At 41.1% G+C, this 17,588-nt stretch overlaps 1 protein-coding gene across 2 annotated transcripts in view; it reads right to left on the bottom strand.

The window, feature by feature from the left end:
• The window catches only part of LOC115166133 (IQ motif and SEC7 domain-containing protein 1), a 189,555-nt gene that overhangs the window by 106,281 nt on the left and 65,686 nt on the right, over positions 1-17,588 (bottom strand). For both annotated transcript variants that reach the window (XM_029719864.1, XM_029719855.1), the window contains exon 3: positions 7,295-7,402. In XM_029719864.1, the coding sequence (XP_029575724.1) occupies positions 7,295-7,402 (108 nt within the window). The remainder of the gene's footprint in view (positions 1-7,294; positions 7,403-17,588) is intronic.

Genomic DNA, 17,588 nt, shown 5'->3' with positions numbered 1-17,588 from the left:
ACTTTATAAGCCCATTGACAGAGCAAATCTGTGTCAACAATGCAGCATTGGTATTGACTGCTTCAGCGCATTCGGAAAGTATTCAGACGACTTTACTCTTTCCACATTTTGTTACGTTACATACAGCCTTATTCTAAAATGTATTAAATAGATTTTTCCTCAATCTAAACACAATACCACATAATAAAGAAAACTTGTAAAACAAAATGCTTTGCAAATGTATATATATATTTTTTAAAACAACTGAAATATTACATTTACATAAGTATTCAGATCCTTTACTCAGTACTTTGTTGAAGCACCTTTGGCAGTGATTACAGCCTCGAGTCTTCTTGGGTATGACGCTAAAAGCTTGGCACACCTGTATTTGGGGAATTTCTCCCATTCTTCTCTGCAGATACTCTCAAGCTCTGTCAGGTTGGATGGGGAGTGTCGCCGCACAGCTATTTTCACGTCTCTCCAGAGATGTTCGATCAGGTTCAAGTCCGGGCTCTGGCTAGGCCACTCAAGGACATTGAAACATGTCCTGAAGCTACTCCTGCATTGTCTTGGCTGTGTGCTTAGGGTAGTTGTCCTGTTGGAAGGTGAACCTTCACCCCAGTCTGAGGTCCTGAGCGCTCTGGAGTAGGTTTTCATTAAGGATCAGTCTGTACTTTGCTCCGTTCATCTTGCCCTCAATCCTGATTAGTCTCCCAGTCCCTGCCACTGAAAAACATTCTCACAGCATGATGCTGCCACCACCATTCTTCACCATAGGTATGGTGCCAGGTTTCCTCCAGATGTGATGCTTGGCATTCAGGCCAAAGAGTTCATACTTGGTTTCATCAGACCAGAGAATCTTGTTTCTCATTGTCTGAGAGTCTTTAGGTGCCTTTTGTCAAACTCCAAGCGGGCTGTCATGTGCCTTTTACTGAGGAGTGGCTTCGGTCTGGCCACTCTACATAAAAGCCTGATTGGTGGAGTGCTTGCAGAGATGGTTATCCTTCACATCCCCACAGAGGAACTCTGGAGCTCTGTCAGAGTGACCATCGCCCTTCTCCCCTGATTGCTCAGTTTGGCCGAGCGGCCAGCTCTAGGAAGAGTCTTGGTGGTTCCAAACTTCTTCCATTCAAGAATGATGGAGGCTACAGTGTTTATGCCTTGGCACAACCCTGTCTCGGAGCTCTACGGACAATTCCTTCAACCTCATAGCTTGGTTTTTGCTCTGACATGCACTGTCAACTGTTCACCTCATATAGACGTGTGTGCCTTTCCAAATCATGTTCAATCAATTTAATTTAACACAGGTGGACTCCAATCAGGTTGTATAAACATCCCAAGGATGATCAATGGAAACAGGATGTACTTGAGTAAAATTTCGAGTCTCATAGCAAAGGATCTGAATACTTATGTAATTTAATACATTTTAGAATAAGGCTGTAACATAACAAAATGTGGAAAAGGTCAAGGGGTCTGAATAATTTCCGAATACACTGTATACCTAACGCTCAAGGATAAAGTTGGATGATCTACAATTCTGAACATCCCATGTACTTCAGTCCTAGCACAAAACAATTGAAACTTATCAGCAACTTTAGCTGACTTACATGTTCTGTATAAGTGTGAACAACGCTCACAACAACAATCACAACACACCATTTTGAAACTGCATCACAACCTGTGTGTAATACTGGAAGTATTCACGGAACATATACAGTACTGCTTTTCAGTTGAACATTAGCGTACAGGCAAATGTCAATAAATGAAATAATGACTCAGCATGCCAAAGGAGATAACAGCAGCTATATGAAATCCCACACTAATAATATTTCCCCTCCTCTCCTTCTCCAATACTGTGCACACACACACACACACACACACACACACACACACACAGGTATGAAGATAAATCACTCTTTAAATATGGGCCTCACACAGGCCTACCGTGTCACAGCAGATAATCATCACAAAGAAAATAGAAATGGTTTGACATCCGTTTAGTGACACTGTGTAAAAAGCAGTTCTAGCATTGCCTTCCGGAGTAAATGCCTGTTTTCCATTAGTCCCGTAAACTAATCTGTTCCATTAACCTTGAGTGTGACGAACTGTGCCTTTGTGTTGTGGCAGAGGACATTTATTCAGTGTTTTATCATGTGCTAAGACTTTATTCAGTCCTGTCCTGGAGGACAAAGGCAACCTCATAACACAAAAAGAAACGCCAACACCGAAGTGATCAAGCACAAGAAAACACCGTTGCCACAAAAGACAAAGAACTAAAACAGACATGAGGAATGAAAGTTCTCATTAAAGCATGTATTAAAGAAAAAATCCACCCAAAACCATTCATTCCTATAATTTACAGTGTTCAATAAGACTAATATTTGACAATATTTTTTGTGAACAAATGTTTCATTTTGGCATAATAATAAGGTTGGTAGCAACATGTGAAAACCATTGTGGAAATCTGTTTCAGCTCAAGTGATCTACAACATCCACAATGCAATGCTCTCTCTATGGGCTGGCTGGCTAGCTAGCTAGGTAACTAGCTAGCTAGGTTAACGTAGCTAGCTAGCAAACGTAGCTACACACTATAATACCAAAGACAATATCAGCATGTGAAGTAGCTAGTTAGTGCAGTTTGTTTAGGCGATTTCACAGCTATCAATTTAGGAGCCTACAATCTAACCATGTTCAACCTGCAGATCGATGTGCCTCACAAAGTAGAGTCTGACATTCGCAACAGCAGAGATACTTTTAAGAAGATGGGAAACTCCATTGGAATTGTTTTAACATCAATGGGCCGCGTGGTGCATTCTGGGCAGTTCTGGGACAAGGAGAGCTCAACATTAACATGCATTACGTCAACAATTATAGGAATGAATGGTCAGTAGAGAGACAAAAGTAGAGTCACAATTCAACGGCTCAAACACGAGACGTATGTGGCAAGGTCTAGAGTCAATCACGGACTACAAAAAGAAAACCAACCCCGTCTCGGACATCGACATCTTGCTCCCAGACAAATTAAACAACTTATTTTCTCTCTTTGTGGACAATACAGTGCCACTGACACGGCCAGCTACCAAAGCCTGTGGACTCTCCTTCTCCATGGCCAACGTGAGTAAAACATTTAAACATGCTAACCCTCGCAAAGCTGCTGGTCCAGGCGGCATCCCTAGCCCCGTCCTCAGAGCATGCGCAGACCAGCTGGCTGGTGTGTTTACGGACATATTCAACCAGTCCCAATCCCTACCAATCCCACATGCTTCAAGATGGCCTCCATTGTTCCTGTTCTCAAGAAAGCTAAGGTAACTGAACTAAATGACTATCGCCCCATAGCACTCACTTCTGTCATCATGAAGTGCTTTGAGAAACTAGTCAAGGATCATAATACCTTCACCCCATCTGATACCCTAGACCCACTCCAATTTGCTTACCGCCCCAAAAGGTCCACTGATGATGCAATCGCCATCACACTGCCCTATCCCATCTGGACAAGAGGAATACCTATGTAAGAATGCTGTTCATTGACTACAGCTCAGCATTTAACACCATAGTACCCTCCAAACTCGTCATTAAGCTCGAGACCCTGGGTCTCGACCCCGCCCTATGCAACTGGGTCCTGGACTTCCTGACGGGCCCCTAGGTGGTGAAGGTAGGAAACAACATCTCCACCCCACTGATCCTCAACACTGGGGCCCCACAAGGGTGCGTTCTCAGCCCTCTACTGTACTAGGGCCCTCGGACTGTGGTGTCGGGAAAATAACCTCTCTCTCAACGTCAACAAAACAAAGGAGATGATCGTGGACTTCAGGAAACAGCAGAGGGAGCACCCCCCAACCACGTTGATGACACTGACACTGGAGAAAGTGGAAAGTTAAGTTGCTCGGCGTACACATCACGGACAAACTGAAATGGTCCACCCACACATACACATTTCTTCAGGAGGCTGAAGAAATTTGGCTTGTCATCTAAATCACTCACAAACTTTTACAGATGCACAATCGAGAGCATCCTGTCAGGCTGTCTCACCGCCTGGTACGGCAATTGCACCGCCCTCAACCAAATCTCTGACCACTTAAATAAATGGATTTAAAAGGTACCACTAGTCACTTTAAATAACGCCACTTTAATAATGTTTACATATCCTACATTACTCATCTCATATGTATATACTGTATTCTACACCATCTACTGCATCTTGCCTATGCCACACGCCATCGCTCATCCATATATGTATATGTACATATTCTTATTCCCTTTACATTTGTGTGTATAAGGTAGTTGTTGTGAATTTGTTAGATTACTTGTTAGATATTACTGCATAGTTGGAACTAGAAGCACAAGCATTTCGCTACACTCGCATTAACATCTGCTAACCATGTGTATGTGACCAATAGAATTTGATCAAGAAGTACAACATTACAAATCTTTTCTGAGATGAGATAATTAACTTCATATCTGTAATATTGTATAGCTTTGGAATTGTAATTTTGAGGAAAATAGGTACCTTTCTTGACTCATACGCTGACTTTGAGAAGGGATTGAGTGACGAATAGTTTAGCAACCGTGTGACGCAGCTTGACAACGTGAACACGATTAGTCGAAAGTCTGCTGGGGTTGGGGTGTTATACATTCCTCCATTAATTGCCCAATGGGATTCCTATCTCCTTTCTCTAATATCTGTCAACGGCACCATGCAATGCACCCTGGACTTTAAGAGGCTGACAAATACGAGAAATGTGCTAAATTACACATTTAATCGCAAAAATATGATAAATGGCTCATTCGAGAGAAGATATCCTCCCAAGTTATGACATCGGCCAGTATTTAAATCTGACATGTATGATAACCGTACTTGCGATCTAAAAATCATATTCTTATTATCTTCCAGTGTAGTGAGAGCAGCTTTATCACAGTACTACGTCATACCGGCCAGATTTCTGCCTGCTTGAACGACAATAACTCAGAAACAAATGAAAACATGAAATGACCCAGGGAATAGATAGAACATCACTCAGAGATGCACAAAAACAATATAACATTCAAAATAGGGTGAACATTATCCTTTAAGGACTTTTACTGCATAGTGCTGAGCGATTAGTGCTTTTTGAAGTCGGTTCAGTTTCGGTTCAAGTATAGAAAAAAAATGTAAGGTTTCCGGTAATTTTTTTTAACATTACATGCACTATGCATTTTGTGGGTTGAATGCTGTAACACCGAATAAAACAATTAATAAACAGTCCCATGATGGTAGTGACTGTCCATTACTGCTTATCGTTTATTAACCATCATTTATTCACATTACATTACTTTAAATAAATGGAAATTCTAATAATTGAACCCAAGTCAGTCAATTAGTTGTTTAAAAAAAATGGGGGGGGGGGAAGGACATTTCGGTTAATCGTTCAGCAGTAATACTGCATGTACTGTGTACATAACGCTGAGCTGCAGTAATTAACACTTCTTAATAATGTTAATACATTTAAATGTAATAACCACCTGGGGGCTAAATTAACACAGCAGCCAACTAAAACAAATCAGTAAATTGTCCAAATAATCACTAATGTGTTGGGGGCATATTGGAGGGTTGTGCTCTGTCGTCAGTCAGCTGGTTGGTGATTAGGGACTGATTATGCTAATGAGTCTGTGAAATGATGAAGCAAAAACAACAGCGCTGCGAGCCAGCCTATCACGCTTCAATCACATCCATTATTGTGTTGGCCGTCATAACCCATTTCACCTATTAGCTACTAAACGTGTTCCTGAAACAAACACTATCACAAAAGGACACAACTGATCTGACATACTAATTACTCAATATGTCCACGATAATCTCCTCTGTTTCTCTGTAAAATGCCATAGAACCCCATGGCATTAAAATCAATGAAACACTTCACAACATCTACAATATCAGATACCCATATCTCAGGTCTTGGTCTCTCATTTCCATATAAGCACACCGCAGATACGGATGTTAAATGGTTTTTAAATGAGCCTGGTATGAGCTTGGGGGAAAATTTGGGCCTATAATGAGGAAGGCAGGCTATTGAGTGGGAGCTCATTGCTATTTGATGATGAAGCACAGGGCAATGAAGAAGCTTTGAAACCCCCAACAACCTTTAGAAGCTGTGTGTGTTGTGTGTGTGCGCTCTCTTATCCCGTCCGGCTCTTGTTGTTTATTGAGAGGCTCTCAGGCTCCAGGTAGTGGGTGGTATTATACACCAACATCATATCTCATTAGTGGACTACATAATGGACAGGATGCCCATTAGGAATGTCCGGGGGAAAGAAACAGCCATGTCCCCCAGATGGATAAGTTATCACAACCAGCTCCCTAGAATATGCCAGTAGAGACTCAAACATGGTGCAACATATCTACCAGAAGGCAATTTTACTGTGAACTCTGTTTATAACAGTAACACAATCACATCAAACACTTAAGCCTTGTTCACACTGCAGGCCTTAATGCTCAAATCGGTTTTGTTTTTCAAATCTGTTTTGGAATACTGACTGTCAAACAGCAAGTTACAAGTGACCAAATTGTATGTGTGTGTGTGTGTGTGTGGTGTGTGTGTGTTCAGAAAGCAGTCATTTGCTGACATGGCTAGGCTAGTTGTCATAGTAACGACCGCTGTGTGCACAATGGTATAGGCTGATTGGTGGTGAACCTTGTGCTTCCTATCACTCAGAAGTTGTGTAGCAATCTAAGGTGACAACAATGCCTGCCATGGACTATTCCCATGTGCTTTGAACGTTCTAAAATCATAGTGTAAGAACGCTTTTAAAGCCTCAAAGGATATGATCCAACTTTCAAAACAAGTATTTTTGGCTAACCACGGCAGTCAACAAGACAGCTCGGTAGCTGTTTATCTTTCTAGCACACTCACTCATTTGTTTGTAAACAATTAACAAGCTAGTTAGCTACCACATGTTGTTGTCAAACTGTCAGAGTAGCTAGCAAGCAACACGATATGCCAAATAAGTCTAAAAAACATTTGAGTGCAAATAAATCAGATTTGACCATTCAGACAAAAGCCAGTAATAGGATTTGTTTCTTACTTCATACCACCTACGAATGAGGTTTGAAATGTGGCTTAAAATATCAGTCTGTTCAGACTGCAGGAAAAATAACAGATTTGATTTCAGTCACTTCAAAACTGCCAATGTGAAAAAGGCTTTAGTCATCTGCAGTTTGAGGGCACCAGTAGTGATTAAAGGCAAACAAAACATTTCAGTGCTATCAAGTTTAGGGGTCCATACAGGCACACTGAACACACACACACACCCGAACAAAAACAACAACATGTTACTGTACCCAAAAGAGGCAGACTTCCACTTGCGGCAGGGGAAACCTCTCCTACAGCCGGCTGACACCAGACTGGCAGGGTTCTCTGTGACGTCGATGGGCAGAGAGGCATGTCTCCTGTAGAGAGAAACAGAACACAGTCATCACAACCTGACTGGAGCCATTTCATTTGAAACTGAATGACAGGATAAATGTGTGTGTGTGTGTGTGTGTGTGTGTGTGTGTGTGTGTCTCAGGATTGTTCCCCAGGTGACAAGGGGACCTTTTTATGGCACCAGTTCAGCCAGTAGCACCTTTCTGCTTCACTCTCAACCTGATCACTCATCATCTTCATACATCTATGTTTTAAAATGGTGTATTATTGTGTTTAGGATATTAAATCACATACCCATGCTTTTCTGTTCAACACACATTTTAAAGAGAAAAGCATTCAGGGTTGTGTTCCAAACAAAACAACTACAAGTGTGCATGCTCTAGCTCCTGAACCGCACAGCTAGGAGAGCTCCAAAAAGCAACTTTATAGTTAAAGACTCTTCTTTGAGTCATAAAAATGCATTGAAATGACTTAAGAACTGCGCACACTTTGTAGAGGTGTCTGGCCATTTGGAGACACCAGTTGGTCCTCTCACTCAAACCCTTGTCATGTCTTTTGTTGCACCTACCCCACATTTTTCAGGAACATTCTTATCATGTTACTGAATGTATCCAGAGCATTTTACTTGGTCTAATCATTTCCCCATACTCTCCAAACTGTTCCCTTTCAATTGCTACCAGGGTTCATATTTCTTCAGTAAGAAACATTTCAATGTAGCCGTATCTATATAGGCCAATTGAGGAAAGGGTTAATCACACTAAAGAACTCAATTTGATGGTCTTTTTTTAAAGCTTAGCACACATTACAATCTTTCCACAGAAGAGATGTATTGCCTGGAAAATCTACAGTTTAATCTGGAGTCTACAACATCATACATAATATATAATGTGGGGTTAACAAACACTGAGTTTTCTCCCAAATCGCTCTTTCCACATCCTAAAATGAATCAGCTGAGCAGCAGGAGTATGGTTTTCATTATTCAGATGGTTCCGCTTGCATTATGATCTATTAACAGCTACAACATGGAAACGCAGTAGCTCATAATATTAACAATTCAGTAGAACAACAATATTTAGCGCAGGACACATGAAATGATCAATTCCCTAGAAAGACATATTTTCAAATGAGTGAATTAATCAGCAACATGACATTGATGAGATGTTTAGATCATATGCAGAAGAGCCATATAAACAAAATGTTCAGCAGCTGTACGGATACATTCATCATGAACACAGAGGCACTAGGAATGAAATACAAATGGTACAGTTCAGAGGTCACCTCCCAGAATACACCTGAACCTGCCCAGCGGCATAATGAAGGTTCTGTCTATGGCAGCCGCTACCGCATAAATCTCATTGTGACTTGTAAAAAAACATCCTGAACACACTTCAATCCTACTTGTGAAAGAGGAAGGAGAGACATGAAGAAATTTAAAATAAATTCCAAAGAAAGGACAAAAGAAATGGAAAGTAATTGCCCATGTAGACAGAAGGTCAGGTTATTTGTAGTGTTTCTACAGTCTTTGTGATGCCGTTATGGCCATGTCTCTCCTTCTTTACCATCATATACCTGATGTAGTTCTCCCCAGCGGCACTTCTCACTCATCTATAGAAGAGCTTCCATGATCCACCTTCGGCCCGCTGGTGCCCGGACCATCCCCTCTTCAGTCCACCGCCAGTCTGCCATCAGTCTCTCAGAGGTGAGGACCTTCATTAAGCATGGAGCCATGTAACATCTGTCCTGAATGCTGAACAGTGGCTATTTTTCTCCATCACAGAACTCTGATCCCATCTCTGTCAGACACACAGAGCAGCAGGAAACGCTATCTGACATGTTTTATGAAAGCAGTTTGCTCAATCAGATTAACAATTGGCCTCAGTGTCTTCACTAATGTTCCATGAACAATAGCTTGACTGGTGGGTAGGATGTGTGCAGTAATATTCTGTAATCCCTCTATTGAAATTCACAGCTATGTACGAAAAGTAATTATAGTATGAATATAGGTGAGGAATTACAGTCGCCTTGTATTTTGGCATTATCACAGAGTATAATCAGTTCATGTCTTGCTTGAAAACACCTTCACAGAAAAGCCCAGAACGCACCGAAAAAGTTTTTTAATTTCTAATTTCTGCACACAAGCCATGATTAATATCAGTTGCAAATTGAATCAAGGGCTGATGCCATTTACTGCTGTTTGAATTATTAATTTCACAAATGCTAATGTCCCATCTCTCTCGCTCTCTTTCTCCACTGAATGAGTTTGGGGAGCTGTGAACCATGAATTACTCTGATTTCTTTCCTCTATTAGTGACTGGCAGTGCTGCAGAGACCAAACGCAGGCACACAGAGACACATCTCCAAATCGAAATCAGCAATGGGTGTTACACAACTGCACTGGTAAATTGTAGGAGAGCCTTTCTACAAGCCAGCAGGCTGAGGCAACTTAAAGGAAAATCATCATAAATAACTTCCGTTCTGCTTGGTCACCATAGATAGTGCAGTTTGTGAGCTAGCTGTCTGTCTGTGCTGACTTGGATGTCATACAAGTTGAAGCACAGTGCTGAAAATAATGGGAGGGGGGGGGGGTTATCAAAACAATACCAGGAAATAAATATCATTATAAACTGGGTGGTTCAAGCCCTGAATGCTGATTGGCTGACAGCCGTGTTATATATTTTTATATACAGTGGTGAAAAAGGGTGTGAACCCTTCGGAATTACCTGGATTTGTGCATAAATTGGTCATCAAATTTGATCAGATTTTCACCTAAGTCACAACAATAGACATACATAGTGTGCTTAAACTAATGACACTCAAATTATTGTATTTTTCTTGTCTATATTGAATACATCATTTAAACATTCACAGTATAGGTTGGAAAAAGTATGTGAACCCCTAGGCAAATGACTTTTCCAAAAGCTAATTGTAGTCAGAAGTCAGCTAACCTGTAGCCCAATCAATGAGACGAGATTGGAGATGTTGGTTAGAGCTGCCTGGCCCTATAAAAAAACACTCACAAAATTTGAGTTTGCAATTCACAAGAAGCATTGCCTGATGTGAACCATGCCTCGAACAAAAGAGATCTCAAAAGACCTAAGATTAAGAATTGTTGACTTGCATAAAGCTGGAAAGGTTTACAAAAGAATCTCTAAAAGCCTTGATGTTCATCAGTCCACGGTAAGACAAGTTGTCTATGAATAGAGAAAGTTCAGCACTGTTGCTACTCTCCCTTGGAGTGGTCGTCCTGCAAAGATAACTGCAAGAGCACAGCACAGAATGCTCAATGAGGTTAAGAAGAATCCTAGAGTGTCAGCTAAACACTTACAGAAATCTCTGGAACATGCTAACATCTCTGTTGACGAGTCTACGATACGTAAAACACTAAACAAGAATGGTGCTCATGGGAAGACACCACGGAAGAAGCCACTGCTATCCAAAAAAAAAAACATTGCTGCACATCTGAAGTATGCAAAAGAACCTGGATGTTCCACAGCACTTCTGGCAAAATATTCTATGGACAGATGAAACTACAGTTGAGTTGTTTGGAAGGAACACAACACTACGTGTGGAGAAAAAAAGGCACAGCACACCAACATCAAAACCTCATCCTAACTGTAAAGTATGGTGGAGAAAGCACCACGGTTTGGGGTTGCTTTGCTGCCTCAGGGCCTGGACGGCTTGCTATCATCGACAGAAAAATGTATTTCCAAATGTATCAAGACATTTTGCAGGAGAATGTTAGGCTATCTGTCCGCCAACTGAAGCTCAACAGAAGTTGGGGGATGTAACAAGACAACGACCCAAAACACAGAAGTAAATCAACAACAGAATGGCTTCAACAGAAGAAAATACGCATTCTGGAGTGGCCCAGTCAGAGTCCTGACCTCAACCCGATTGAGATGCTGTGGCATGACCGCAAGAGAGCAGTTTACACCAGACATCCCATGAATATTGCTGAACTGAAACAGTTTTGTAAATAGGAATGGTCCAGAATTTCTCCTGACCGTTGTGCAGGTCTGATCAGCAACTACAAAATATTTTGAGGTTATTGCTGCCAAAGGAGGGTCAACCAGTTATTAAATCCAAGGGTTCACATACTTTTTCTACCCTAAACTATGAATGTTTACACGGTGTGTTCAATAAAGACATGAAAATGTATAATTGCTTGTGTGTTAATAGTTTAAGCAGATTGTCTATTGTTCTGAGCTAGATGATCAGATCAAATTTTATGACCAATTTATGTAGAAATCCAGGTATTTAGAAAGGGTTCACATACTTTTTCTTGCCACTGTGTGTGTATATGTATGCTTATATATTCTAAAATGGATTCAATTGTTTTTTTTGCCCCTCTTGAATCTTCACACAATACCCCATAATGACAAAGCAAAAACTGTTTTTTTAGAAATTTGTGCAAATCTTCACTGTTTGGGATGCTTCATGCTTGTCTCTCCAGTTCTGCGTTCCTGCTACTTCCGCTGAATAAATCCCTGTGTCATCTCAGTAAAGATCTTTGTTGTGAAAGGACACAAGAATCATATATACAGTGCATTTGGAAAGTATTCAGACCCCTTGACTTTTCCCACATTTTGTTACGTTACAGCCTTATTCTGAAATGGTTTAAATAAAAACATTTCCTCACCAAACTACACACAATACCCCCTAATGACAAAATGAAAACAGGTTATTTAAAATGTATGTAATGTATATGTAATATATGTAATATATGTAATATATATATGTAATATATGTAATATATATATGTAATATATATATGTAATATATATATATATATATATATATGTAATATATATATGTAATACACATATATATATATACACATACGTACATACATACATACACACACACACACACACCTTTTAAAGGAATACCTCATTTACATAAGTATTCAGACCATTTGCAATGACACTCAAAATTGAGATCAGCTGGATCCTGTTTCCATTGATCATCCTTGAGATGTTTCTACAACGTGATTGCAGTCCAACTGTGGTAAATTCAATTGATTGGACATGATTTAGAAAAGGCACTCACCTGTCTATATAAGGTCCCACAGTTGACAGTGCATGTCAGAACAAAAACCAAGATGGATGCCACTCCTTAGTAAAAGACACATGACAACCCGCTTGGAGTTTGCCAAAAGGCACCTAAAGGACTCTCAGACCATGAGAAACAAATTCTCTGGTCTGATGAAACCAAGGTTTGAATGCCAAGTGTCACGTCTGGAGGAAACCTGGCACCATCCCTATGGTGAAGCATGGCGGTGGCAGCATCATGCTGTGAGGCTGTTTTTCAGCAGCAGGGACTGGGAGACTAATCAGGATTGAGGGAAAGATGAATGGAGCAAAGTATGGAGAGGTCCTTGATGAAAACCTGCTCCACAGCGCTCAGGACCTCAGACGAGGGCAAACTTTCACCTTCCATCAGGACAACGACCCCAAGCACACAGCCAAGACAACGCAGGAGAGGCTTCGGGACAAGTTTCTGAATGTCCTTTAGTGGCCCAGCCAGAGCCCGGACTTGAACCCGATCGAACATCTCTGGTGAGACGTGAAAAAAAGCTATGCAGCAACGCTCCCCATCCAACCTGACTGAGCTTGAGAGGATCTGCAGAGAAAAATAGGAGAAAATCCCCAAATACAGGTGTGCCAAGCTTGTAGTGTCATACCCAAGAAGACTCGATGTTGTAATTGATGCCAAATGTGCTTCAACAAAGTACTGAGTAAAGGGTCTGAAACAATATGAAAATGTTTTATTTCAAGGTTTTTCATTTTTAATAAATTAGCAAAAACTTCTAAAAACCTGTTTTTGCTTTGTCATTAGGGGGTGCTGTGTGTAGATTGATGAGGGGGAAAAAATAATTTAATCCATTTTAGAATAAGGCTGTAACGTAACAAAATGTGGAAAAAGGAATGGGGTCTGAATACTTTCCAAAGGCACTGTATTAGGTCCCACAGTTGACAGTGCATGTCAGAGCAAAAACCATGCCACGAGGTCGAAGGAATTGTCAGTAGAGAACCGAGACAGGATTTTGTCGAGGCACAGATCTGGGGAAGAGTAGAAAAGAAATCTCTGCAGCTTTGAAGGTCCCGAAGAACACAGTGGCCTCCATCATTCTTACATGGAAGAAGTAAAGAACCCCCAAGACACTTCCTAGAGCTGGCCATCCGGCCAAACTGAGCCATCAGGGGAGAAGGGCCTTGGTCAGGGAAGTGACGAAGAACCCAATGGTAACTCTGACAGAGCTCCAGAGTTCCTCTGTGGAGATGGGCGGCAGGGACTGGGAGACTAGTCAGGATCAAGGGAAAGATGAACGGAGAGATCCTTGATGAAAACCTGCTCCAGAGTGTTCAGGACCTCAGACTGGGGTGAAGGTTCGCCTTCCAACAGGACAACGACACTAAGCACACACCCAAGAAGACTCGAGACTGTAGTCGCTGTCTAAGGTGCTTTAACAAAGTACTGGGTAAAGGGTCTGAATACATATGTAAATGTGATATTTCAGTTTTGTGTTTTTAATAAATGTGCAAGAATGTCTAACAACCTGTTTTTACTTCGTCATTATGCGGTATTGTGTGTAGACTGTTGAGGACTATATATTTTTTAAATACATTTTAGAATAAGGCTGCAACGCAGTGTTACTCACTATTTTTGTAAGGGGGTCACTTTGGGTTGAAACAATCATTCAGAGGGCCGTAAAGATCTTTCATTTGTTGTACTTTTTCTTCCAATATTATCAAATTATTAGTTGAGAGAAAATTCACAGCAATAGAGCACATGCAATTGATTTGATGTACAGTACATCACACATATATACATACACACACACACATCAAATAGGCTACATAACATGTATAAGACCCATATTAAGGGTTACCCCTCAGTAGTTGGATGATCTGCTCCTTGACTGAATTCATTCTAAATCTATAGTCTGTTGTTGCTATCCTTGCGAGGCAATCCAGGTGTGTATTGGTCAGTCTGTTTCTCTGTTTTTGTTTCACAACGTTCATTGTTAAAAATGTGGCTTCACATGAATAAGTGCTGACAAAATGTCACCTTTTGCCCACACTGCTTCAGAAGTGGATACTCTGTGTCTGGCACAAGGCTCCAGAAATGGCTAACACCTGATTTTAGCTCACCTTGTAATGTGTAATTTGCCTGCAACTCAACTATCTCACTCTCTATTCCAGCACGGTCAGGACAGAGGGCTGTGATGACTGGGGTCAGAGCTGACACTGGCACATGAAAGGTGTTCTTAATGAAGTTGAAAAACTCCTTGTACTCTATGATATCCTTGAATTTTGACTCCAACTCCAACTCACGCACAAATTCATCATAGCTAAAATGTTGCAGTATGTCTGGGTTGGATGTGGTGACCGCTCTGAGTTTTAGGACATGAACAAACTGTCAGGTATGAACAGCGTGGTGATTTTATTTTGAAATGTTGTGACCACATGCAGCATTTTGCCCAGAGTTTTAGCTTTCCCTTGGAGCTGGAGAATCACCGTGTTCAGGTGGCAGGTGATGTCAGTTAAAAAAGCCATCTTTAATATCCACTGTGGATCATCCAGCTCTGGCTCCTTTCTCCCCTTGCGTGCAACAAATTCATGGATTTGAGGGAGGAGAGAGAGAGAAATCTTTCAAAAACTCTGCCACGAGACAGCCATCTCACCTCATTGTGAAATATCAAGTCGCCATATTCGGTCTGGTATTCCTCTGGCAACTCGCAGAATTGCCAGTGATCCTCAGTGCCCTCGCAATAATAAATGTTCACCACGCACACGACTTGCTGCATCACATTCTGTAAGTCACAGTCAGTTTAGCCACAAGTGCTTCCTGATGAATGATATAATGAAACGTAACAAATTCGGGAATATCCTCTCTCTCTCATCAGGCCTATGAGTCCCTTCTCCTTCCCATGCTTGGGGCGCCGTCAGTGCACACAGATGCCAGATTTGACCAGTCGATATTTTAAATCAGCAAAAAATGTAACAAGAGCTTTCAGAATATCCTCTCCTCACGTTTGTCCCTGAAGGGGCAGTAAACATAAAAGTCATTCTCTGAACGACTCGTTTTGAGGGAAGCGGACCCAAAACACATAATTGGGCAATGTCACTTACATTAGTGCTTTCGTCAAGAGCAATACTAAAACACTGCGCCACGGATATGTCAGTAATCAGTTGCTTACCGATGTCCTCGCCTACGTCTTCTATATGTCCGAGGCCAAAAAACATTATTTGACAATCTCCGCATCTGTGAAGGCCTTCTTGTTTGCCTTTGTTGTTTTCTCTGCAACAGTGCTAGATCTGTCCATCATTTGTTGTTGTCCTTTGAGTTGCGCTATTTTGTTATTTCTGGAGGTTGCTTTGTGGCGGATATGTTTTGTCAAAGTGGGCATGGTGTGACTGGAAATGTCTCTCTAAATTTGCGCCTTTAAAACAATTGACTGCCTTCTGGCAAATAAGACAGATTGAGCTAGTCCAATTATGCAGAACAAAAAAATACTTGTCTGTCCATTTCTTTTGGAACTTTCTGTGTTCTTCTTGAATCGACCGTATCCTTCTCTTAGCTACGTTAGCTAGCTGCATTTTCCCGCTGCTATGATTTTCCTGGTTCTCCTGGTGTTTGTTCGTTCATAGCTGTCACGTTGTTCTCCATCTCTTCCCCCTCATTTTCCTTGTCAATATATTTACGTTTGTTTTTTTACAATAAATTGTTCCATGTCGACCAGACTGCAAAAATAGCTAGTAGCAAACTGATGTGTCGGTTGCTGTAGCTGAGCAGTTGCGTTCTATTTCGGCCTTCTGTTCAACAGCTGCGCTATACTGCCATCTATCTGCTGCCCAGAGAACAGTAGATATTGTGATTCAGGGCTGCATTAAACACATTGAATTGAAATTGTATTATTGTTATGTACTATGAATGGAAAATAATAAAATGATAATAAAATGTGGAAAAAGTCAAGGGGTCTGAATAGTTTCCGAATGCAATGTACACCACATTTTTTTAAAGTATAATTTCAAAATGGTCTGAGAAAAACAAAATTGGCAGGGTAATTCAAGCATAGATAATATGCAGTGATAATGTATTGGTCCTATAGACTACTGCACAAACCTCATTGCAACATAACTATTTTTAATTGGTTCATGTTGGATAGGCTTACGTTTTTGAGCGGTAGATCTCGGCTTGCATTTTGACTCAAAAAGTGATCTTGAATGAGACCACTGGTCTGACCATGTGCAACAATGCTGTAAACAAGCAAAACAGAGCAGCAAATTTAACAGACATTTTTATTGATTCGAATTCGGGATAATGTGAATCCAAATCTGTACTGTGTTGTGGTATCAACAAATTGCATATCTGCTTTTCATAGGTTTTGAAAACTATCAGAAATAAACAGCACAACGAGAAAGCGTCAAGTATCACTTAGCAAAGGCTATGGAGGTGAAAGTGGCGCTCTCGAAATATTAAAACAGAAACTGCATTAGCCCAACTCTCTATATATGCACATTATATATGCCATTTTTATTAGGTACACCACTTGTTCACGAGAAGTGCTCACTCCTACAGACAGTGAGTCACGTGACCATGGCTTGCTATATAAAGGAGGCAGACAGGCATTGAGGCATTCAGTTACTGTTCGATTGTATGTTAGAATGGCCAAAATGAGTGACCTAAGCAACTTTGAGGATGGTATGATCGCCGGAGCCAGGCACGCCGGTTCCAGTATCTCAGAATCTCTTAAAATCAGCCCTTAGTAGGGAGTTATTCACATGATAATCCCTGGGTTCTCATGCCTTACAGCTTAATCATTTGTCCAGAATGTTTTCAGTACAGGGGCTTGTGTGTGTTTTAAATAGAGAATGGAGGGAGTACAACTCAAGGACAAATCTCCTCCTCAGTGGGCTGTTATCAAAGTTCACCATCACTCTCCATGGCGATGAGATATACGCTCATGAGTAGTAGAGGACAAACTTGTTTGATCCCAATGAAGTGCAGTTGGGAAAACGTTTCAAATGTTTCCCTGGAGAACACTTCTAATGAATCCAGAGGCAAGGTGCAGTGGCAGCAGAGTACAGTAGACACCTCTTCTACCCAGGGACCACAGTGAGTCCCACATGCAGCGACAGTTCCTGGCATCGCACTGTGACTGAGCAAGGTGCAAGCTTGCAGGTTAAACAGTAGGTTAAACAG

Source organism: Salmo trutta, chromosome 28 (assembly GCF_901001165.1).
Source record: "Salmo trutta chromosome 28, fSalTru1.1, whole genome shotgun sequence".
NCBI classification, from domain to species: Eukaryota; Metazoa; Chordata; class Actinopteri; order Salmoniformes; family Salmonidae; genus Salmo; species Salmo trutta.
Note: the sequence above shows the minus strand (reverse complement) of the source record. Positions and strands in the feature narration are given on the sequence as shown.